General features: G+C 47.8%; 1 protein-coding gene across 4 annotated transcripts; it reads left to right on the plus strand.

Annotated features, from left to right (window-relative positions):
• ZNF449 (zinc finger protein 449) lies at positions 4449-24888 on the plus strand. 4 transcript variants are annotated; one of them, XM_021080814.1, is made up of 5 exons: positions 4449-4544; positions 7180-7628; positions 9740-9947; positions 21331-21444; positions 21640-24888. In XM_021080814.1, exons 2-5 carry the CDS (start codon positions 7275-7277, stop codon positions 22524-22526), a joined length of 1563 nt encoding a protein of 520 aa, XP_020936473.1. In that variant the 5' UTR covers positions 4449-4544; positions 7180-7274; the 3' UTR covers positions 22527-24888. The 4 variants fall into 4 exon arrangements, with proteins under 4 accessions (XP_020936473.1, XP_020936471.1, XP_020936474.1 ...); XM_021080812.1 differs by having other exon boundaries at positions 4467-5032; XM_021080815.1 differs by lacking the exon at positions 4449-4544 and adding an exon at positions 4974-5032 and having other exon boundaries at positions 7186-7628.

Raw genomic sequence — 25819 nt, forward strand, 5'->3', positions numbered from 1 at the left:
CTGAGGGGCCCTCCCTTATCCTTGATCTCAAAGGCAAAGCATTCGGTCTTTCACCATTAAGTATGATGTTAGCTGTGGGTTTTTCACTGATGCTCGTTGCCAGGTTGAGGAATGAAAATACTGATGTTAACTAGAAGATTTATTAGGTTTCTTTTTGTTGTAGTCTGAGCAATTTTTCATCAACAACCATGTATGACACTGTTGAATTTATCTAGGCCATTCTCTCTGCCTCCTTACTGTGTATCACTCTCAGGCAAGAGGTAAATTTAAGCCTTTTCTCTAGTGGAGGAAATTCACATAATCCACTCTTAGTAAGAAATATTATCAGAGGGAATAAGGCTCCCTTTTAAAAATGGAAATGAAGAGTTCCTGTCGTGGCACAGCGGAAACGAATCCAACTAGGAACCATGAGGTTTTGGGTTCGATCCCCGGCTCTGCTCAGTGGGTTGAGGATCCGGCATCGCTGTGAGCTGTGGTGTAGGTTGCAGACGAGGCTCAGATCTGGCGTTGCTGTGGCTGTGGTGTAGGCCGGCAGCTACAGCTCCGATTGGACCCCTAGTCTGGGAACCTCCATATGCCAAGGGTGCGGCCGTAAAAAGACAAAAAAAAAAAAAAAAAAAAAAAAAAGAGTGCTGCAAGCTAGACTGAAGTCTACAAAATATTTCAAAATAAATGTATTTTCTGCTTCAACCATTCTTGCTATTCTTGAGCTCCTGCTATCCAAAGAAAAGTTAGGAATTCTTCTACTGCTAATAACTTTGCCAGTAGGTTTTCCTATAACACATATTCAGACTTAGTTATTTCAGGAGTTCCTGTTGTGGCTCAGTGGGTTAAGAACCCAACTAATATTCATGAGGATCCCAGTTTGATTCCTGGCCTCACTCAGTGGGTTGAGGATCTGGTGTTGCCACAGGCTGTTTCACAGGTCGAAGATGTGGCTCAGATCCTGAGTATCGGTGGCTGTGGTGTAGGCCAATCCCCTAGCTTGGGAACTTTTGTATACTACAGGTGGGGCTGTGAAAAGAAAAAAAAAGAAAAAAGAAAAAAAAAAGACTTAGTTGTTTCAACTCTTTGTGAAGTACTGAGCTACAACTCTTAAAGCAGCAGTGGTGATTTTGCATATTCTAAAGGTGTATAGACTGATGAAGTGATTCAACAGTAATCTTTCTTTTTTTTTTTTTTGTCTTTTTAGCTATTTCCTGGGCCGCTTCTGTGGCATATGGAGGTTCCCAGGCTAGGGGTCCAATCGGAGCTGTAGCCACTGGCCTACGCCAGAGCCACGGCAACTTGGGATCCGAGCCTCATCTGCAACCTACACCACAGCTCACGGCAACGCCGGATCGTTAACCCACTGAGCAAGGGCAGGGACCGAACCCGCAACCTCATGGTTCCTAGTCGGATTCGTTAACCACTGCGCCACGACGGGAACTCCTCAACAGTAATCTTTCTAAACTCTTTAAAAAGTTGCTCAGGAGTTCTCTGGTGGCGCAGAGGATTCTGCAATGTCACTGCTGTGGTGTGGGTTTGATCCCTGGCCCATGAACTGCAGGCTGCAGGGGCAGCCAAAAAAAAAAAAAAGTAAAAAATAAAAAAAATAAGGCTGCTCAATCTAAAACCTCACGTTTCTAACTATGAGGCTCAGGCTCATACGTCCCATTATTACTGCAGTAAAAGTTTTCAGTAACGTGATCTCTAAAGGGATTTCCTGAAAAAAAAATCAAACAATCCAGTGATTATTATTTGTTTGTTTGAATGGCCGCACACCCGCATATGGAAGTTCCCTGGCCAGGGATAGAACCAGCACTTCTGAAAGGACCAGAGCTACTGCAGTTGGGTTCTTAACCCACTGTGCCACAGCGGGAACGCCAACCCAGCTTTATTGTTGTTTTTCCTTTTAAAAGACCTTCCACCATCCCCGCCCTGTCTCTGGTGCATCCTGCTTTGTTTTTATTGTTATGTAAATGTAGTGCTGATGTCCCCCCCAGTAGCCTCTGCCGCTTTCACACCTTTGCTACGAGGAGGTGTGGCTCTTGCTCCTCCCTCATCTCACAGGTCTCCTTTCGTCCACCTTGGTCCGAGGGACTGAGCATCCTTACTGCCCCAGCGTTAATCTCACTTTTATATAAAACCAGTTGAGCCTTACTTTGGTTTCTTTCACAGGAGTATTAAAGCATAAAGGAATGCATGCAGGACTGCCTTCAGGACTCAGCGGGTTAAGGATCTGGCCTTGCCACTGCAGTGGCTCTGGTTACGGCTATAGGGCAGGTTGGATCCCTGGCCTGGTAACTTCCACATGCCACTGGCTTGGCTAAAAAAAAAGGAAAGAATTTCTCTCTTGTTAGCAGCTCCATCCTGCTGGTGTCACTGAGGCCACTGCAAAGCCTTCTCCCCCAGCTGCCCAGACAACTTCCTCCCCTGTCCCCTTATAGCTGGGGGCTCCTCTGGGGCGGAGGCCCGGTGGCTCATGCAGCCCAGGGCCAGGGCCTCCCTGAGTGTCCCTTGGCTCCAGCTTAAAACTCAGTGACTTCATGCTGTTTCCTGAGGCAAAGGCTCCTCCTCCAGAGCCCCCCTTTTCCCAGCAGGTCTCCTGACCCCCTTCCCTCCTTGCCAGACAGTGACCTTGGGGGTGGGGGGGGCTGAGGGCAGGGGCTGCCAAGCTTCAGGGCCAAGCAGTGTTTCTAAGTTCACCAGGAACTGAGACCCAGCTCTGCAGGGGGCACCAGACCGCTGACCCTAATTAACAGCGAACAGTTTTGTTAGTTTGTCAGAGAGGAGGTCGTGCTCTGCCGCCCAGGCCGGAAGGCAGTGGCCCTTCACAGGGGCGGGATGGCCGCGGATTAGCAGGGCTAATGACCTGGGCGGGCTCATCCTTGCAGGGCAACCTGGGGTCCCCGGCCTCTGGGAAGTACCCTGTCGATGCTGAACTCAGGGCCTGATCCGCAGAGCACACCACAGCCCAGACGTCCTGGGCTCAAGCGCTCCTCCGACCTCAGTGGAGGAGGAGCTGGGACCACCAGCCTGTGCCCCAGGGCGGCCAGCTCAGAGTTGTAGGCACTACACGCCAGCAGTGTGATCAAAAGGTACATGCTGGGAGTTCCTTGGTGGCCTAGTGGGTAAGGTTCTGGCATCACTGCTGCGGTGCAGGTTTGATCCCTGACCCGGGAACTTCTGCGTGCCTTGAACGTGGCCAAAAATAAAATACAATAAAATATAATACAATGCTTAGTGCCCATGTCTTTTTAAAAAAATGTACACGCTGCCCTCCTTTTAATCCTCAAAACAATCCCAGAAGCCATTTTACCAAAGGGGAAGTTGAAGCCCAAAGGGGAAAGTGACCTGCCCCAGGTCACGGGGTAGTGGACAGAGCCAGGATTCCAGCCCCTTTGATCCGAGCTGACACTGACTCTTGCAGCAGTGGCGCTGCCTCCCTGTGGAAACCCGCAGTCTTCACCTTCTGTGTGCGCCTGGGGGGAAATCGGGAGGATGAAGATTCCAGACTAAATTACAAAGTCACTTGCCCATGTAGGTCTACTCGGATCCCCGCCCCCCAGTCTCCCTCAGTCTGGCAAGTTCTCTCTGCGTGTACTTGAAAAGACTCCCAGCCTCTTGGTGAGATGTGTGTGTACAGCTTCTGCACCCTGCCGTGGATCTCCTGGGACAGAATGGTCAGGAGGCACCCCGACACCCGCAGCCCCAGGATCTGCTCCATGGTGCGCATCTCACAAGCCAAAGCCACCCACCCACCCACAGCAAAGCTCCAGAAGCTGCCTGCCTTGGTTTCTCAGAGACCAGCGGCAGAAGCCACAGAAGTGCAGATGAGAGGCCCCCACGCTGGGCCTTGCTTGGAGCTGCTGGCTCCAGGCGCAGAAGCCACTCTGGTTTCAAAATGAGGACTACATTTTGCTCCTGGAAGCCAGGGTCAAATGCCGACCACCTTGGCCCAGAAACCAGCCATGACAGCTGTGAAAGGCGCCTGGCGCCCCATGAGACAATACACAGAATCCGCAGGAGTCAGGGTGCCCGTGGGTCCATGTCGCAGTCCATGAGCCCAGCTCCAGCCCAAGCGGAGCTATTTCAAGGACTTTGGCCTCTGTGGATTCAGGACTATGGGGCCCCTGCCCCTGATCTCGCTTCCACTAGGGCCTCTGGGAGGCACAATCGCCTGCAGCTCTTCCCGCTCTTTCTTGGACCAACACTAAAGTTTGGCGTCCAAAGACTAAAACAGAAAAACAAAACTATCTCAGGACCAATGTGAGGACTACATCTCCCGAATGACACCATCGCCTCTCTCCTGGTCACAATTCACGGCTGAGTTGGAAAGGGACCACGCAGAAGCGAAATTTGCGGGGACGAGACCAGAGGGGAATCCACTATAAGAGGCGGGGCCATTTGGGCACCGTCAAAGCCGCGAGCGCCCTCTGGTGGCGGCCGAAAGGAGCGAGGAATGCACGAGATCGCTTCATTGAAGGTAGGCTCTTTAAGAAAACACGAGGTACTCAAAAAAGCATGAGCTATTCAAGGCCACTGTGACCCGCGAGCTGAAGGTGAGCGTCAATATTCCAAGAAGGCTTATTAAGTGCGAATCCTGGAGCTCATGCGAGAGTCAATGCGTACGGATGTCCAGAAATCTGAATTTTTAAAAGGTTTTCGCAAGAAATTCTTCTTACGGAGAGGAGTTTGACAATCACTGATGCAGTGGTAACAGATTTAAGGAGTTTCCCCGCTGCTCCAGTTACTCCAGGGATGATGGGAGAGAAGCCCTCGCTAGGATCGAGAACCGGGGCGCAACCCACCCAATCCCCTGGAATTTAAAGGCGCTTAAGACCGGAAGTGGGATCGCTTCCAAAGAGGCCTCCGGCCTGGCAGAGGCCAAGGAAAATCCCAGCCCCTCCCGCGTCAGCGCCTTTGGGGCCGAGATCCCTGGGCGAGTGACGTGGAGCTTGCCGGGAGTTGTAGTCCTCAGCGCGGCCGCGCGCCTGCGCCCTGGGCAGCTGCCCCCGGTGAGCCTGGGAGAGCCGTGGGCGCTGAGGCGGTGAGTCCCGGAGCGGCCAGAGGGCGTGGCCGTCCCTGGGGCGCGGGCGCGGGGAGCGGGGCTCCCATCCCGCTCCGGCTGCGCGAACCCGCCGCCTGCAGCCCCGATCCGGCCGAGGGCGCGGGGAGGAGCGCCGGGCGGCGGGCCCCTGGCCAGCCCGGGTCCCCGCCGCCGCTCCCGGCCACCCGGCCGGGCCTTCCCGGGCTGCTCCGGGGCCGGGAGCGCCCCCCTGGGCGGCGGGACCTCCTCCCCGGGGAGCGCGCTGGGGCCGCGCCGCGGGCATCGGGTTTCCCACCGGCTTGTGGACTTGCCCCCCGTGCCTTTCCCCTCGCCCTCTCCGGACACAGCTCTTCCTGCACGGGCCCTGTGGGCCCGGGGTCATTTCGGGAGGGTTTGCGGAGAAGCCAGGAGCCCCTGGGTGGAGGGAAGCTTTCCTCCGGAAGGGCCGCGGGGCGTGGAGGGGGGCAACCCGGAGGGTCAGTTCCCTGGCCGACGCGGTGGCAGGCTGGGGACCGTCCAGGGAGGGCTGCCCCGCGGGGAGGCTGGAGCGCAGGAAAGGCGGGTCCAGAGCCCCGAGCGGCGTGGTCCCTGCACGCCCCCCAGCGACGGTTAGGTGCCTGTGGGGGGCTGGTGGGGCGGGGCGGGGCGGGGTGGATCGAAGCTCCCTAGGGAACGACCTTTCCTGAGCACCTCCTCGGTGCCAGGCACCCTGCTGTTCCTGTCCAGGCAGTGGGATTCGCCCGCAGGTCCTTCTGTGAAGGAGATGCTGGGATTGTTGGCAGGTTACAGACAGAAGCCCTGGGTGCCAGGGGCCCAGAGCTAGCAGGTGATCGCTAGGTGGTCTGCCGCCAAAGCCCAGGCTACCCTCCGGATAAAGGGTGCCATGGGGACAGTGTCCACTGGGGCGAGGCGGGTGGGATGCTGGGTATGTTTCCGTTGTCCCACTACAAGGAAGAGGACGGGTACAGGGCATCTGGGCCCCTGCGGACAGAGAGGAGCCCTGGCACTGGGCGGGGCCCAGCGTTGAGACCTGCGGGGACAGGCATGGGATGGCCTGTGTGACCTCGGAGATGGCGCTAAGGGCATGTGGGTGTTTTGAGACCTGAGCTGTGCAGGAGTCTCTCGATTCTAACTTCCCGACCACCTCCCTCTGGCGTTTGCTCTGTGGCTTGGGACAAGTGATTCAAGTCCTCCTAAGCCCCAGCTCGGTGCCCTCCTCTGTGTTCCGGGCGCAGTCTGAGAGCCCACCTCCTGACGATGGATGAGGGCGAAAGGAACTCCCGTGCGGGAGGCTCAGACAGTACCTGGCACAAAGCGTGACGCGTGTGATAAATGTCCATGGGTGTTAGGGCAGACCCAACGCCCGCTGACCTGCCCTGTTGCCGTGTCGTTTTCTCGTGAGCAAGTCACTTAGAATGCTGTTGCGGGGCGAGGGGCCCGGTGGTGTTGGCTGAGCTGGCGGTGACCTCCAGGGGAGCGGACTGAGAGGGGTTGGTGGTTTGCTGTCTTTGCAAGGCGTGGGTGGCTCCGGCTAGGATGCCCTTGGCTGAAGGTGGAGGGGGCTGGGGCGACTCAAAGGTAGATGGACTTTCAGGGTTCTTTGCCATCGTGAGTATTGCGCCCCCATTTCTTTTGTGGCCTAGCTCTATGCAGAAACACAGGACCGTTGGAATTAGGCTGAGAGTGGGTTTCAAAGCCAGCACATCTGCAGGGGCTTATCTAAGGCAAGGGGGTTTAGCCTTGGTCGGGGGGGGGGGGGGGGCGAAATTCTGGAACAGAGCTGTCCAGTAGAAGCCTCTGTTCTGATGGCCGCTGAGTACTTGAAATGTGGCCGGGCGCTGAGGTTTTAGTTTTAATAAATTTTGACTTGTGTCCTCGAGAGCCTAGCGGCTCCCATGGTGGACAGCACAGTTCTGGAGGGTCCACGGATGGGCTTGGACGTTTTGTAAACGTTTGGGAAGTTGGGTGCAGAAGTGGATGTCTACCGTATTCTCCTGAAGTGAAGCCATGGCTTCCACCAGATTCTGAAAGCCGCCAAAAAGATTATAAACTGCTGTTTTGGGGCTTTGGAGAAAAGTGAGCGAGTTGAGGGAGGGGAGTGTGCCCTCAGGTAACCACTGCTGTTTCCCCTCTTGTCCTGTCCTCAGCTGCAGGTGGCTCCGCCCAGACGATAACACAAAGAAAGAACTTGCAATCTGCCTTTTCAGGACCCCGTGACATTGTCCACTGCTGGAAGGGGGCGATGGCTGTGGCCCTGGGTTGTGCAATCCAGGCCTCCTTGAATCAGGGCTCAGTGTTTCAAGAGTACGATACTGACTGTGAGGTCTTCCGCCAGCGCTTCCGGCAGTTCCAGTACAAAGAAGCAGCTGGACCTCATGAAGCTTTCAACAAACTCTGGGAGCTTTGCTGTCAATGGCTGAAGCCAAAGATGCGTTCTAAGGAACAGATCTTGGAGCTGCTGGTGTTGGAGCAATTCCTAACGATTCTGCCCACTGAGATAGAGACCTGGGTGAGGGAACATTGCCCAGAGAACAGAGAAAGAGTTGTGTCACTGATAGAAGACCTACAGAGGGAACTGGAAATACCAGAGCAGCAGGTGAGAAAAGAGTTTGGGATTTTGGTCATGAGACCGAGAGACGTAGCGCAGGTGGCTGGGACCAGGTCACACCTTCTGTCCGGTGCCCCAGGATTTGCCTGCAGTGCTTTTCCTTTTTTCCTTCTGCTGGAGTCAGCTAAAGTTTCAGTGATGCTTAACTGTTAAACTCCATGTCTATAACAAATATTTAGGAATGTCCCCTTTCCTATCCCAAGATGAAATTTATAGATAACTCTTTCACTTATATAACTGTTGAGAAAACATCAATATCATATGTGCTCTGTGATCCAAATAGGCGCAAAGCCTCTTCTTACACAACCCCTGAGCTAATGGTTATTAGCTTTTTTTTTTTTTTTTGCTTTTTAGAGCTGCACCCATGGCATATGGAGGTTCCCAGGCTAGGGGTCCAATCGGAGCTACAGCTGCCGGCCTACACCACAGCCACAGAAACCCAGCATCTGAGCCGTGTCTGCGACCTACACCACAGCTCACAGCAACACCTGATCCAAGCCGCATCTGAAACCTACACCACAGCTCGTGGCAACGCCAGATCCCTAACTCACTGAACTCACTGAGCGAGGCCAGGGATCGAACCCGCAACCTCATGGTTCCTAGTCGGATTTGATTCCGCTGAGCCACAATGGGAACTTTGGTTATTACCTTTTTGAAGGATGGTTAAAACAAGAAAAAGAGGCCACAGACCTGTCCAATCTGCAAAGCCTAAAACATGTGCTGTCTCTTTACAAGAAAATGTTGCCAACTCTGAGTCCAGTCAACTCTAGAAGGAATATAAAGAAAAAGGAACATGGATTCTTAGGAAATGATGAGCATTTCAGTACACACATTTTGGGCTTGACGGCACCAAAACTTCAGGAAGTTGTCATTTGCTAGAATCTATGCGTAGATCCACTGGGAAGGTGACAGCCAGAACTTCTCTCTGATATGATACAGTGCAAACACCATGTGCAGTGTCGCTGCTGGTCACATGATTTCTCAACGTGGCCAACCACCCTTGGTCAAGCTGAATAATAAGTAGTATAGTCTTTGATTTCCAAAGCAGTGTTTCCCTAGGAAATTCAAGTCATGCAAAAATATGCAAAAATATTTTGTGTTTATATGACCAACAGGGTGAGGTTCTTGACCGGTTCTTTTTACCTACCTGAACATTTGAGGGAATGCGCCTAAGTTGTTTGGCAGGGGAGGCGGAGCAGTTCTGCCCCGTGAATTGCATGGACTCCCATCGCTGGCTCACCAAATTCCCATAGCCGCCACCTGCCGTCATAGCCGACATGCCCCGTGGGCACTGGTTTCTGTTCACAACCTTTGGGAGGAGGCATGAAGCGCTTCTGGTTGAGCATTAGGGGGGCTCCAGCCTGGTGTGTTAACGGGGCTCAGCAGTCAGCCAGCCTGAACAGCCGTCATCCAGCTTCCCGGCCCCTCTAGGATGAAAGGAGTTTATGCTTTCTCTTCCTTTCTCTCTTTGGTTCATTCTCCCACATGAGATTTTACCTTTGCGTAGTCTGCTTCTTGTGCACTGCCTAGTACTGTAGCCACTAGCCAAGTGTGGCTTTTTTTTTTTTTTTTTTTTTGTCTCTTTAGGGCCATGCTTGTGACATAATGGAAATTCCCAGGCTAGGGGTCGAATCAGAGCCTCAGCTGCCAGCCTGCACCACAGCCACAGCCACGCCAGATCTTTAACCCACTGAGTGAGGCCAGGGATCCAAGCTTCGTCTTCATGGATACTAGTCGGATTCATTACTGCCGAGCCACAACGGGAACTCCAAGTGTGGCTCTGAGTACTTGAAATGTGGCTAGTCCAAACTGAGATATCTGTGAGGATAACACGCACAGCACATTCTGAAAACGTAGTATGAAAAAAAAGTAGGTGCAATATCTCACTAACAATTGTTGATGTTGATTATGTTCTGAAATGATGATATTTTAGATGTATTGGGTTACATATGGCATGTTATGAAGATTGGCTTTACCTCTTTCGTTTTTTGTTTTATATGGCCACTGGAAAATTTAAAAGGACGTGGGTGGCTTGCATTCTATTGCTAGTAGGCAGAGCTGGTCTGGACTTTTAGTGATGGTTCTGGCATTTCTCCCAGATCGATAGGCAGGAAATGCTCTTGGAAGAACTGGCACCAGTGGGAATGGCACACATACCACCACCAAACATCCACCTGGAGTCACCCCCACTCCAAGTAATGGGACCTGCCCCGGAGGTCGCAGTGGCAGAGGCGTGGATCCCACAGGCAGGGCCGCAGGAGCTGAGCTTCGGTGCTGCTGGGGAAGGCCAGCCCTTTCTGGACCCTGGTAAGGCGAGGGTTTTCTTTCCTTTCTTTGATGTCTGCTTTGAGAGCTCAAGAGCTTCAGGGCTGGGGTTGCCTTAGAATACAGATGACCTGATGGAAATGGGCCGCTCTGATGAAGAGGAGAAGGAGAAAACAGCTCTCTGGGAACAGCTGGGCACAAAGCACCTGCCATCAAATGGGATTGAAAACCCCTTAAGCTAATGGCCCTGTTCAAGAACCCTATTTTTCTCTTTTCAGCTTTTTTTTTTTTTTTGTCTCTTTAGGGCCGTACTCATGGCATATGGAGGTTCCCAGGCTAGGGGTCAAATCAGAGCTGTAGCCGCCGGCCTACACCACAGCCACAGCAACGCGGGATCCGAGCCGCATCTGCGACCTACACCACAGCTCAAGGTATTGGTGGATCCTTAAGTGAGGCCAGGGATCTCATGGTTGCTAGTCAGATTTGTCTCCGCTGAGCCACGACGGGAACTCCTTTGCACATTTTTGAATGGGGTTTGTGGGGGGTTTGTTGTTGAATTTTAGAGTCCTTTCTATATTCTGGATGCGATTTGCAGATACTTTCCCCATTCCGTGGGTTGCCACCCGGGGGTCTCTAGTACACAAGGCAGAAAGTCAGTCTCAGGTACCCTGGGGCTTCAACCCCTGTGGACGACTCAGCTGTGTGAGCAGGACTGTGGAGTGCCACGCTGGAGAGAGTAGGATGCTCTGGGAGCCCCACAGAAGGGCCAGCTTTTAGCAGAGCGCGGGGGCCTCGAGGAAGGGGGATCTGGATAGAATCCTAGAAGGTGAATTGGAGTAACTCAACCCTGCTGTGCGGCGGAGGTGGGGAGGGGGCTTTAGGCACGACGGACAGCCTGCCCAGAGGCTCCAGGACTAGCCAGCATGGTGTATTTGAAGCCCTCCTGACTTGGGGTGCAGGTGTGGGTGCGGATGCAGGGGAGGAGCGGAGGAGCCAGAGGGGCTGGAGAGAGAAGCAGGGCCCTGGATCTGAAGAGCTTTGTCAGCCTTGCTCAGACATTAGGCTTTATTACCAGGCCTGGGAAGCCACTAGATGTTCTCAAGGGAGTGATAGACACAGAGTTGCTCTTATTTTTTTAATTTATTTATCTTTTGTCTTTTTTTTAGGGCAGCACCCGAGGCTTATGGGGGTTCCCAGGCTAGGGGTCGAATCAGAGCTGTTGCTGCCAGCCTATGCCACAGCTACAGCCATAGCCATAGCCACAGCCACAGCCACACCAGATCTGAGCTGTGTCTTCAACCTACACCACCGCTCATGGCAACACCAGATCCTTAACCCGCTGAGTGAGGCCAGGAGGGATCGAACCCGCATCCTCATGGTTCCTAGTCGGATTCGTTTCCACTGTGCCACGACAGGAACTCCCAGAATTGCCTTTAAAACATCGCCCTGGAGTTCCTGTTGTGGCGCAGTGGTTAACGAATCTGACTAGGAACCATGAGGTTGCGGGTTCGGTCCCTGACCTTGCTCAGTGGGTTAAGGATCTGGCGTTGCCGTGAGCTGTGGTGTAGGTTGCAGATGTGGCTCGGATCCCGCGTTGCTGTGGCTCTGGCATAGGCCGGTGGCTACAGCTCCGATTCGACCCCTAGCCTGGGAACCTCCATATGCGGCGGGAGCGGCCCAAGAAATAGCAACAACAACAAAGACAAAAAAAAAGACAAAAAAAAAAAAAAAAAAAAAACATCGCCCTGGCTACCATAAGAAAGGGAAGACTGGTAATGGTTATCCCACACTTATCCACCTTACAGAGGCTAATTTTCTGGACTAAGATTGTGTCGGGGATGGTGGAGAGAAAAGGAACAATTCAGAAGATATGTAGGAAATAGCAATTATGGGACTTGGTGGCTGACTGGGTGTTGGATGAGGAAGAGGAAGAGGTGAGGGATGGCGTCCAGGTTCACTGACACAGAGGACCCAAGAAGACGGCACACGTGGCGGGTCCACGTGAGTTTAGATTTGATCATGTGGAGGTCGAGGTGTTCATGGGTCTCTAGAATATTTTAAAATAAAAGTGACAAAAAAGAAAAACCTGCAAGTACATATGTGAGCATATTATGGTCAAAGCAGAACTGTTTAATATCGTCATTTATGTTCCAATCTTTGCATTACCTATAGTTTATGCTCTGTTAAAAAGTTCTTAAAAATCTGTAATTTTATATGTGTGCCAGCAGCAAGTAGTAAGACTTAGCTCGTAACATTTCATTGTGAAAGTTCTCGCCATGCACTCCCAGCACCTGTGTTAACTTGCTCCCCTCAGCAACAGTCCCAGGTACAAAGATCATAGATGATGCTGAGCGTTGCTCTTCATTGTGGCATTTTACTCTCTGAAGTGCAGACGTGTCCAGTATATTTACCACGGAAGAGAAAGAATGATTTAAACACATAAAATACACCAATTTGGAGGAGAGGAAACTCCCCCTTTCCTATCTCTCTTAAATTGATATATCATGCTTTGCAAAATGATGCAAGACATATTGTTCAGTAATTTTATACTTTTTTATATGTGTTATATAATTTTACTTTTACTGTTTTATTTCTATTTTTTTTGCTATTTATATATTTAATGATTTTTGTTTTTTTCCACTATAGCTGGTTTACAGTGTTCTGTCAGTTTTCTACTATACAGCAAGGTGACCCAGGCACACATACATGTATACATTCTTTTTTCTCATATTGTCCTGCTCCATCATAAGTGACTAGATATAGCTCCCAGTGCTATATAGCAGGATCTCATTGCTTATCCATTCCAAAGGCAATAGTTTGCATCTATGAACCCCAAATTCCCAGTCCCTCCCACTCCCTCCCCCTTCCTCTTGGCAACCACAAGTCTGTCCTCCAAGTCCATGATTTTCTTTTCTGTGGAAAGGTTTATTTGTACCATGTATTAGATTCCAGATATAAGTGATATCATCTGGTATTTGTCTTTCTCTTTCTGACTCACTTCACTCAGGATGAGAGTCTCTAGTTCCATCCATGTTGATTCAAATAGCATTATTTTGCTCTTTGTTATGGCTGAGTAGTATTCCATTGTGTACATATACCACATCTTCTTAATCCATTCATCTGTGGAGGGACATTTAGGTTGTTGGCTATTGTGAATGGTGCCGCAATGAACATGTGGGTGCATGTGTCTTTTTCAAGGAAAGTTTTGTCTGGATAGATGCCCAAGAGTGGGATTGCTGGGTCATATGGTAGTTCTATGTATAGTTTTCTGAGGTACCTCCATACTGGTTTCCGTAGTGGTTGTGCCAGTTTACATTCCCACCAACCAGTGCAGGAGGGTTCCCTTTTCTCCACACCCCCTCCAGCATTTGTTATTTGTGGACTTGTTCAAGATGGCCATGCTGACTGGTGTGAGGTGGTACCTCATAGTAGTTTTGATTTGCGTTTCTCTAATAATCAGTGATGTTGAGCATCTTTTACTGTTTTAAAAGCCTGTTGTAGGTAGGCTGAGTGGAAAGCATAGGATGCTGGCAGAGTAGAAGACATTTAAAAGTAAAGGAAGGGGCTTTTCCCTCGTGACTCAGTGGTTAACAAACCAAACTAGTATCCATGAGGACATGGGTTCAATCCCTGGCCTCCCTCAGTGGGTTAAGGATTCGGCGTTGCCGTGAGCTGTGGTGTAGGCTGCAAATGAGGCTCGGATCCTGAGTTGCTGTGGCTGTGGTATAGACCGGCGGCTACAGCTCCGATTATACCCCTAGCCTGGGAACCTCCATATGCCGTGGGTGCGGCCCTAAAAAGACAAAAGACAAAAATAAATAAATAAAAGCAAAGGAAGGTCAGTTGATGTTGTATTAAAATTTGGAATGTAGTCCCTGTCAGCAGAACACTAAGTTGTTGGGTATGTATGAAATGGAAAAAATATATGTCTATAAACACACATATATCTTCATCTAATGGTATTCATTTAATGTAAGTGAATGGAGAGGGGTAGGAAGAGAGAATAAGAGAGAAAGAGAGAAAAGAACTTAAGTAGAAAATATAAAGTGATCAAAGAAACACGCAAGCTTGAAAAAAAATCCCTTATTTGAAATCAAGCCAGACGCACCAATGCTAGAGGTAGGCAAAGTTATTAGGATGCCTGCCATCAGAAAGCAGAGATGTGCTGGTCCTAAAAATTTATAGTGTACCACGCTTCGCTTTGAAAATGTGGGGTTCAAAATTAGTACACCGAATCTGGAGCAATTTTCATTTGCCAAAGCTTTAGGTTTTTTATTTAAATGCATGCGCTTACACTAGGACATTGTATGCAAAATGTCAAAGATCACATCTTTTGGGTGATGCAGGATATGAGAGATGAGAATTTAAAGTAATGTGAAAGGCAAAATGCTGTCTGCAAAGCAACAAAAGAGTCTTGTAACTTAAATTCCTTCAGATGATTCTATTATACTAAATAATATATCATTAGCTAATATCCAGCCCTAACCATAATAATGATATTTCTTGGTCGAGTGGAGGCTTTATGACACAGCCTTTGATAGCGGGACTTAATGAAGCCACTCCCTGAGCCTGGGCTGGGGGAAACATGCATCAGGCAGGCACATTCTTTGTTAGCTTCAAATTGCTTTTTCCCTCTTTATTTTGGATTGCTATTGCTGAATAACAAATTACCTCCCCCCCCCAAAAAAAAACCTTAGCAGCTTAAAGGAAAAAGCATTTATCACTTCATAGGTGAGGAATTTGGGAGTGGTTGACAGGGTGTTTCTGGCTCAGAGCCTCGCATGGAGTCACTGTCAGCAGGGGGCTGGCTGGAGGCCCCATTTCCTTGCTAAGCTGTCTTCTCCATAAGCTGCCCAGGGTGTCCTCAAAACAGGGCAGCAGATTTCCCGGAGCCAATGAATCATAAGAAAGCAAGGGGCTGCCGCACTGATTTTGATGAACCAGTCACACACCATCACTACAATGGGAACTCCAGTTTTCGCTATTTTTAAAGTTATTTCCTTAGTAGTTCCTCTACTGTTTAGCATGTACATTTTAATTTATCACAATCAACTTCAGATTTATACTAACTCAATGTCAGCAAGATATAGAAGTACCCTATGTAACTTCATAGGGGTACTTCTATCATACATAGTCTATAAAAAAGGTTACAAACTCAGGGAGGTCCCATTGTGGCTCAGTGGGTTAAGGACCTGATATTATCTCTGTGAGGACGTGGGTTTGATCCCTGGCCTCACTCAGTGGGTTAAGGATTCAGTGTTGCCATAAACTGCAGCATAGGTTGCACATGTGGCTTGGGTCTGGTGTTGCCGTGGCTGCAACAGCTGCAGCTCTGATTCAACCCCTAGCCCAGAAACTTCCACATACCACAGGTGCAGCTGCAGAAAGAAAAAGTAATGCTACAAACTCAACAATACCATATTATAGCTATTACATTATTTAATTTTAAGACTTTTAAACTCCCTGAGAGAAGAAAGGAAAAGAAGTATTGTTATAGCTTTTGTTACATTCGCATTATTTATCATTTCCTATTTCCTTCATTGTTCTGTGGGTTTTAGTTACTAACCGGAGTCATTTCTTTAGCCCCATACAGCTTTGCTCTACCCACTTCATTTGTGCTGCTATTGACAAATATATTCCATTTCCCTATGTTATATGCCCAGGGGTGTACTATATACATACTGTTTTGTGTAATTGCTTTTAAAATCTTTTGAGAAGAAACAAAACTTTGTATCTGTACTGTCTTTCTTCTTCTTCTTCTTCTTTTTTTTTTTTTTTTTTGTCTTTTTGCCATTTCTTGGGCCGCTCTCACGGCATATGAAGGTTCCCAGGCTAGGGGTCTAATTGGAGCTGTAGCCGCCAGCCTATGCCACAGCCACAGCAACACAGGATCTGAGCAGCATCTGCAGCCTACACCACAGCTCACGGCCACACCGGATCCTTAACCCACTGAGCGAGGCCAGGGATCGAACCTGCAACCTCATGGTTCCTAGTCGGATTCGTTAACCACTGAGCCATGATGGGAACTCCTGTACTGTCTTTCAAAATTAAATAATTACCCTTATTTGTGCCCTTCATTTTCCCATGTAGATTCAGAGTGTTATTTGGGGTCACTTGCTTTCAGACCGAGGAGCTTCCTTTAGTATTTCTTGTGAGGCAGTGTTTCTGCTACCAGTGAATTCTCATCAGTTTTTGTTTATCAGAAATGCTATTTCATATTCATTTTTGAAAGATAGCATTTCTGGATATAAATTTTTATTTTTCTTCGAACACTTTGAATATGTCATCTTACCGTCTTCTGGCCTCTGTTGTTTCTAATGAAAACTCATCTTTTAATCTTGCTGGGGTTCCCTGGTAAGCGGCAAGTCATTTTTCACTTGTTGTCCTTAAAGGTTTTTCCTTTTTATTTGGCTTTTAGGATTTTTACTCTGATGTGTCTCTTTGTAGATCTCTTTGTATTTACCGTACATAGAATTCATTGAGCTTCCTGGATGTGTATATGGATATATTTAAGTACATGTGGGGAGTTGGGGCTGTTATTTCTTCAAATATTTTCTCTGCTTTCTCTCACTCTTTTCTTTCTGGTTCTCTCATTGTATACCTGTTGGTGCACTTAATGGTGCTCCACTTTTCTCTGAGACTCCATTCATGTTTCGTCATTCTTTTTTTTTTCCTGTTCTTTTGATAGCATAACCTCTTATTGATCTGTCTTTAAGTTCACTAATTCTTCAGACAGTTCAAATCTACTCTTGAGCCATTCTAGAGAATTTTTTCATTCCGGTCATTGTACTTTTCAACTCCATAATTTCCACTGGATTCTCTTGTTGAACCCAAGTTCTTGTGTTCAACACACAGTGAGGCCAGACTAACTGAAATGCTGAAGTTTGGAGCAGAGGAGGGTTTGTTGCAGGGCAAGGAGAACGGGTGGCTCATGCTCAAAAACCCCTGAACTCCCTGATGGCTTTTAGGGAAGAGGTTTTTTTTGGGGGGGGGGGTTATTTTGCCTTTTAGGGCTGCACCTAAAGGAAGATGCAGCATAGGGAAGTTCCCAGGCTAGGGGTCTAATCGGAGCTACAGCTGCCAGCCTACACCACAGCCACAGCAATGCCAGATCCGCCAGATCCGAGCCACATCTTCGACCTACACCACAGCTCATGGCAATGCCAGATCCTTAATCCACTGAGCGAGGCCAGGGATCAAACTGGCACCTTCATGGTTCCTAGTCGGATTCGTTTCCATTGCGTCACAATGGGAACTCCTAGGGAAGAGTTTTTAAAGGCAACATTTGGGGTGAGGACTGGAGGCTATGTGACTCACTTCTGATTGCTTGGTAATAGTGTAATGAGGTAGAGTTTCAGGAATCTCAATCATCAGCTTTCTAGTCTCAGCATGTAGCTACCATCCCCCACCATGGTAGGGGCCTTAGTTCCTGCAGAACCCCTCAGAGATAAGTGTCGGATTGTTATGTATATCTGTTGAGGAGGAACTAGGACTGTTAACAATTATTAGCTGACTGCTTTTCCTTTGTTTCTGCATTCCCTCATTTTCTAATCAGTAACTGCTCAAATCTCCTCCTTGAAACTCTGGGAAGGCCTTGGAGACTAAAGCCCTTTTCTACAAACAAGAAACGGAGGACATGGAGGGTCCTGCTTGGTTTCAGTTTCTTCTTTTCTTTGATGCTCTGCAATCCTGAGGGAAACAGGTGCAGGACAAAAAGGGGAATAAAGTTTTGGATAGAGAAGTTAATCATCAACTCAGCAGAGGAACTCGGTTTTTGAGGAACTTGATTTTAATTCTTTTTATAATTTCTGTCTATTTATTGATATTCTGTATTTTTTGTCTTTTGTCTTTTCAGGGCCACACCCGTGGCATGTGGAGGTTCCCAGGCTAGAGGTCGAATCAGAGCTACCGTCGCCGGCCTATGCCAGAGCCACAGCAATGCCAGATCCGAGCCTCGTCTGCAACCTACACCACAACTCAGGGCAACGTTGGACCCTTAACCCACTGAGCGAGGTCAGGGATCGAACCTGCAACCTCATGGTTCCTAGTCGGACTTGTTAACCACTGCGCCACGATGGGAACTCCGATACTCTGTATTTTGATATGATGTGACGTCATCATAATTTACTTCTTTAATCATGGTTTCCTTTAGTCCTTATAACATATTCATAATCATATTCGTCAATATTACACCCAAGGAAGAGCCTCCATCCCACCAGCAAAGACTGGGTAGATACCGGGAGCACCCACCTCTCAGCCACAATTGCCCGGGATTTCAGTTCAGTAGCAGATAACCAAGGGCAGGATGACAAATGCTGAGGTCCTGCCCCTCCCAGGAAGGCACCTCTCTGAATGTGTTGCTGAAATTCGGCCTCTGTCTGCTGGTGCCGAATTGAAACACAGAGACAGAGTTTTGGGTAAAGGAGAAAAAGATAGCTTTATTGCTTTGCCAGGCAAAGGGCGGCCACAGCAGGTTAATGCCTTAAAGATTGCACCCCCTATTGGAAAGAATTGCAAGTTTTATAGTAAAAAAGGAGAAAAGCAGATTTTCAGATAGGAATCAGGCTTGGAACAAACATGCATTCTTTCTTTGGGGGGAATCTTAGTCATCAAAGCTGGAGTTCCCGTCGTGGCTCAGTGAAAAGGAATCCAACTAGGAACCATGAGGTTGCAGGTTCGATCCCTGGCCTCGCTCAGTGGGTTAAGGATCCGGCCTTGGTCGCAGACACGGCTCAGATCTGGCACTGCTGTGGCTGTGGTGTAGGCCGCGGCTACAGCTCTGATTCGACCCCTAGCCCGGGAACCTACATATGCCGAGGGTGCAGCCCTAAAAAGACAAAAAGATCCCCCCCAAAAATAATAATGATAATTATTTAAAAAAAAGCTGGAGTTAGACGATCTCAGCCTGATGATGATGGTGGTCTTCTGGGTTGTTGCCGAGAATAACAGTACTTGTGAAAAGGGCGTATTGATCAGAGATTAGAACAAACTAGGGAAGTTCCTGAAAAACATCATGTGCTAATAATGTTTAACCCACAGGCAATTGTGCTGTCTTTAGCTCAGTCTTTAGCTTAAGGGTGATTGTGCTTAGAGTGCAGTTAAGGCAGGGAGAAGGACAAGGAAGGACTCTGAGCTGCTCAGTTTTAAAGTATTTGTTTCTAAGAGGAGCATAAGGAATAGAACTTTTTTCTCAGGTGTGTAAGATGCCAGTAATATTATGTGTATCCATTGAGAGGGACCAGGGCCCTGCCCACGGCTGCGCTATTGTGTCTTGGCTGGTCCTCCTGGTCTCTGCATCCCCTCCCTTCCCTGATTAGCGGCTGTCTCAGCGTGTCCCTAGGATCTCAGGGAAGGTCATGGAGGCTGAATGAGGCCCATTTCCTGACAAGAAACGGGGGACACAGAAAGGCTTTTGTGCCAGGAGCCCCACAGGGCCCTGCTCGGTTTCAGATGGGAGCTGGGGCAAAGGGGGCTCCAGGCCCTTGGCTAAACCAGTCTGGGGTGCAGCTGGGAGGGGGCGAAAGAGCACAGTCTGGGTTTTAATGCTCAAGACTCTTGCTCTCTGTGAATTTTAGCATATTTTTAAAAAATGGATGTTTCCTAATTTTCTGTGTGCCTTTATGACCGTTTTGAGAGACTTTAAATATTTCTTTTATTATTTTAAATAATTTTCACCCACTTCTCTGGGAAGCAGGTCTGCAGAGCTCCACATAGTATCATGCTAGAAGTGTCTCCCTCCTGCCTTTAAATGATAAATCAGTATTTCACACCTAGGCCTTTGCTACTCTCTTGGCTCATTTCAAGTTTCATTTTGCTCCCACTTTTATTAATGACAGGTTTCCTTTCATCCCCGACTCCCAGTTTTCTTTGACCTCCGTCTCCTTACCCTCTCGTCCTGTTCTTAGCTTTGAAACCCAAAGACAATGTAGTGAATTTAAACAGAATTTCCTTTGAAATGCATTTTTGTTGCTACATCTTTAAAGGTCTTTTCCCCATGAAAATATAAAAGAAGGTGTTTCCCTCCACTTCCTGTATTTTGATGTAATGCCTTAAGATTTAAATGTTCATCAAACGAACATGCTAATATTATTGTAACGATGCTAATATTTAAACAGCGTGCTGCATTTCCATCTCCAATGAGCCACTTTGCAACCCATACTTTATTGCAGCCCAGTTCACTTGGCCAGAGCGGAGGAAGGCGAGGCTCAGGCGGAGAGGGAGGGAGGATGGGAGCCAGAGCAGCTGTCAGCGAGGCGAGGGCGGTAGGACACACGGTAGGACACAGGCGGGCCCTGAGTGTAGAAAACTTCCCTGGTCGTCCTTAGCTTGACAGTGAGGAACGCTCTTTGATGGCTCTTTGGGTTAATTTCAAGAGAATCCACTTCTAGTCTTCAGCTGAAACAAACAGAAAGACCCCTTCTGCTCTTGGCCAAGCTGGTCAGTTTCCAGTATAATTTGAAAATCTCAACTGGAATTATTCCAGAAGGCAGTTTCATAACTTCCAGCTTTACCTCTCCCTCTTCACGTGGTGCTCGACATCAGCCTTTCCCCCTCTTAACATGCCAACACTTTGTGGAGATTTACTTCATATTTTGGCTCTAACTAAAAAAACCAGTTATCAAAATAAATGCAGTAGTAGGAGTTCCCATTGAGGCGCAGCAGAAATGAATCCAACTAGGAGCCCTGAGGTCGTGGGTTTGATCCCTGGCCTCGCTCAGGGTGTTAAGGGTCCTGCATTGTTGTGAGCTGTGGTGTAGGTCGCAGATGCATCTCGGATCCTGCATTGCTGTGGCTCTGGTGTAGGCCGGGGCTGTAGCTCGGATTCGACCCCTAGCCTGGGAACCTCCATATGCCGCAGGTGCAGCCCTGAAAAGAAACACACACACAAAAATAGATACAGTAGAAGTTCCTGTTGTGGCTCAGTGGCAATGAACCTGACTAGTATCCATGAGGACAGAGGTTCGATCCCTGGCCTCGCTTAGTGGGTTAAGGATCTGGTGTTGCTGTGAGCTGTGATGTAGGTCGCAGACGCAGTTCAAGTTGCTGTGGCTGTGGTGTAGGCCAGCAGCTCTGATTCGACCCTAGCCGGGGAACTTCCATATGCCGCAGGTGTGGCCCTAAAAAGAAAAAAAAGAAAAGATACAGTAGCAATTTAGGGTATTGCTTTCAGCACAGAAAAATTTGATTCCTCTATTCTATGGAAGAGGAGAATAGCCTTGAATTGAGCCCAAAAGGATGCCTTCTCATTTTTGTTTTGATCTTATCTTTAAAAAGAAAAGACTCTTGTAAGAGATTCCAGCTGACATAAGAGTAATGGAGGAGGAAGTAGATATTAAGCGATCATGTGCCCCAAATTTCAGCATGAAATCTGGAAAACACCTTTGATGACCCAAACTATTATGCGTCTCATCTTTCTTATGGCCAGGATATCCAATACCCAAACTGGACGTGAGCTTTCCTTTGGAGCATAGAGAAGAGGCATGGGTGAAGGAACTCCAAGATTCCAAAGAAATTAAACAATTACTCGATTCCAAGTTAGGTAAGTAATTGTTCACTGCTATCACAGAAGAAAGAAAAAGGGGAAAAAAAATCAACCTTGATCAGAGTAAAGAGTTTGGGATTCTCCTTAGGAATGTCTCTATTCCTACCAGGGGTTTGACCTAACTCTTCTTTTTCCCTTGCGTTCTTTTCAACGTGGAGCCCAGTGACCTCTGCCCTCTGTGTCTTCTCTCAGGTTTCGAGATCGGGATAGAAAATGAAGAAGATACTTCGGAAAAACAGAAAAAACTGGACAACCTGTATCCGTTTCTAGTTCCTTTAGAGGGGAATGCTCTTCACGGCCCCATTTTGCAAAAAGACTACGTACAGTTAGAGAACCACTGGGAAGGCCCTTCGGAGGACTTACAGGCCGACCTGACAAAACTTGTCGATCGGCAGAACCCCCCTGCAGGAGAGAAGGCTGAGGGCTCCAACGCGGAAGAACCGCTCAACCCCAGACCCCACAAGAAGAAGAGTCCAGGAGACAAACCTCACCGATGTTCTCAGTGCGGGAAGTGTTTTGCACGGAAGTCTCAACTGACGGGGCACCAGAGGATTCATTCAGGAGAAGAACCTCACAAGTGCCCTGAGTGTGGGAAGAGATTCCTGCGTAGTTCCGACCTTTACAGACACCAGCGACTTCACACGGGGGAGAGACCCTACGAATGCACCGTGTGCAAAAAGCGGTTCACTCGGCGGTCACACCTGATAGGGCACCAGAGGACCCATTCCGAAGAAGAGACATACAAATGCCTCGAGTGTGGGAAAAGCTTCTGCCATGGATCAAGTCTTAAAAGACACCTGAAAACGCATTCGGGCGAGAAGCCTCACAGGTGTCATAACTGCGGCAAGAGCTTCAGCAGGCTGACAGCTCTTACTTTGCACCAGAGAACTCACACTGAAGAGAGACCCTTCAAATGTAACTATTGTGGGAAAAGCTTTAGACAGAGACCAAGCCTTGTCATTCATTTAAGAATTCACACCGGGGAGAAGCCATACAAGTGTAGTCATTGCTCTAAAAGCTTCAGACAGAGAGCAGGCCTCATTATGCACCAAGTCACTCACTTTAGAGGACTTCTCTAAGAATTCCTAAAGGAAGCAGATCCGACAGAAATTGACACTAACTCAAAAACAAAAACAACAAACTTAACCCTGCCACAGCCTGTGTGTCTTGGAAGATTTTTTTTTTGGTTTGTGCTTATAAGAACAGTGTTTTTTCTGCTTTAAAAACCCATCTTCCAAGGCATATGCATTCTAGAGTATCCATCTACTCTTAGAATTTTCCTAGATTTGACTTATTATGTCTCGACACCTCTTTATTTTTTATTACGTTGAAATTTTTTTTTTTTTTTTTTGGTGAACCAAGCCAACCGTATCATAGATGTAAGCATAAAAGGTGATTTATATTAGTTTAAAGCCTTATATGCATCCCAAGTGGCAGGGTGGGGTGACATAACAGAAACTCGTATCTACCTGACATGTCTATTCTAGCAGCGCCAGAGCATTCTGCTGTCGTTATTAAAGGTGATTTATATTAGTTTAAAGCCTTACATGCGTCCCGAGTGGCAAGAAAGGAGACAGTGTATTTTGTCAAACAATAAAAATGCGTTAGGAACACATGGACGAGGAGCATTTCATTTACCTGCTATGAACTGGCTTCTTTCCATTGAAAATTTCGTTTTTGAGGGAACTCGAATTTTAACCTTTGGAATTTCGCAGTTTGCTACTCTGCTTAGTCGGCAGTCTGAGGTGACGCCACTTACAGCTGAGTATTGATTTAATGATTTATTTTGTTCCCAGAATAATTCAGCCTTTTGTGGGGACCCCATTTGACAGGTGAAGTCATACAAGTAGAATCTGATTTCATTGAGGTGGAGGAACCAGTGTCCATTGCTTTTCCCTTTCCTTTGCTGTTCAACTATGTGTCTCTCGGTGCTTTAAAATTTTACCCATTCCTTTTTCATTTGTTTATTTGTTTTTTAGGGCCGCCCCCGCGGCATATGGAGGTTCCCATGCCAGGGGTCCAATCGGAACTGTAGCCGCCGGCCTCCGCCTCCGCCACAGCCACGCGGGATCCAAGCTGCATTTGCAACCTACACCCCAGCTCACGGCAACGCCGGATCCTTAACCCACCGAGCGAGGCCAGGGGTTGAACCTGCGTCCTCATGGATGCTAGTCAGACTCGCTTCTGCTGAGCCACGACGGGAACTCCCAAATTTGACTCGATGTCTCCCTAAGCATGTGTCACAGAACATCTAGTTCCCCAAGCTCGTCTGCAAAGACGTTGGGGAATCCCTTCCCGCTGCCGCCGCCTCCTAGATTCCCCGCGCACATCCGCACGGGAGAATTCTGAGCGGGCCTCTGGTCAAGGCGGAAAAGCATTCCTTTTGGCTCCGTGTCTTACAAGCCTCTTTGACCCCAGAACCCTGTTTCTTGTATAACCAGTAATAACCCACAGAGCTTAGTATTCTACAAATGGTCTTAGGAATACGCCGCCTTTAACACATATCCCTATAGCTGTCTGTACAGTCTGGTTGTTCCCAAGCCTAATTATCTCCAGTTGTTTCAAAGGTGTTTAAAAAACTTTTTACACGTATATGTTTTTTATGTAACGTACACATGCCATTTAAGGAGGTGAAGGTCACTAATTCAGATATTTATAAGTTGCTCAGTGATTCTCAGCCTCTTTGAATTTTACTTGTAATCACTCACACACACACACACACACACACACACACACACACGTTGCTACTTATATATATGTTCTCATATAATAGTGGTAATGACTCAAGTTCCTGTAGCAAGAGAACTCTCGTTCTCAGTTAAAGCTGTTAATACATGAAAAATTCATTCAGCCTAGTTCCTTGTTATAAAATACATGAAATAGGACATTCAAGTATTTTTCCCATTCTGAAGCTACCAGTCATCCTTTCCTTAAACTAGAATTAGGGAAAGTATATATTATTTTCTATTCCATTCAAGTTCTTGGAAGTGATATTTAATGTAAGTATTTTCGGGGTATCTACTATGTGCCTAATTTAGTCCTCTTCTAGGCTTAATGGAAACTAGTAAAGAAATTAATTCATAAAGAGTTTATAATATCTTTAGTCAAACAAGAGTTGGGAAACAAATGGAGAGCAATGCAAGAGAGTTTGTCATTAAGTGCCAAATCCTATCAAGTGCTAGAGCCAGGATGTGTCTTTCGTTTTTGTCATCCAGGCCCCAGTATGATGCTGCTGTAAGGGTGGGGTTAAAATTGGGATCCCAGGAGCAATAAACATGGAACGTGGGAGGAGTCTGAATGTAGAGGTGACTGATACCGAATGTAACGGCTTCTCTTTTCTCTCTTGTGGAATCGCATTCAAACCAGGACAGTGCCTTAGTCTGGATGTGCCCAACTGCTCTGTATCTATGCAATGTTTTAATAAAGTGGAAATGAATGTGCTCTTCCTGCTTCAGTCATATTAACGAGTTGTTTGAACCACCTAGAGATGCTTCATCTAGCAGTGCCAACACGCCCACAACGCTCCCCTGCCCCCAGCCTAAGGGGGAATCACTTTACTCTCAGCAGCCGTGGTGCTGGGTTTATGCATCACTTTTAGCACTGAATACAGTCAATTTTAGCTAGTAGGGTTAGTTGCAATCATCATCTGAACTGTATCCTCCCCGCATCTATATCATCAACGCACAGGACTGGATTTTACAGGGGAGAGAACATCTGTTACTCATTTCTTTGTCATACTGTCCTCTTTATAATAAGCACTAATAAGTATTTGTGGCATTGAATCAAGAATTATGTGAAATAGTTCTTGGAATCATATCATACTTAGAACATTGTGTGGCTGTGCCTAATTATACTTCTGACCATTTCAAAAAGATAAGGGCAAGATACAGTACCTACCTCCCAAGTGTTATGGAAGGTAAAACATGGTACCCACAGCATAAGTATTAGGAAGAGTAAAGGAAATATATTTTGTTCAGGCCCTACACAGTGTAACCTTTCAATCAATATCCAGCATAGTGCATCTCGAGTACTTGTCATTTAGTGGTGAAAGCGTTAAAGGCTGTGAATTTTCCTCTAAATTTGGCTTTAGTCTCATTCCATATGCTTTTTTTTTCTTTTTAGAGCCACGCCCACGGCACATGGACTTTCCCAGGCTAGGGGTCAAATCAGAGCTATAGCTGCCAGCCTGTGCCACAGCCACAGCAACACAGGATCTGAGCTGTGTATGTGACCCACACCACAGCTCACAGCAACACCAGATCCTTAACCCACTGAGCGAGGCCAGGGATTGATCCTGCATCCTCATGGATACCAGCCAGGTTTTTAATCCACTGAGTCACAACAGGAGCTCCACGTTGTGTTTTTTTTCATC

Source organism: Sus scrofa, chromosome X (assembly GCF_000003025.6).
Source record: "Sus scrofa isolate TJ Tabasco breed Duroc chromosome X, Sscrofa11.1, whole genome shotgun sequence".
NCBI lineage: Eukaryota > Metazoa > Chordata > Mammalia > Artiodactyla > Suidae > Sus > Sus scrofa.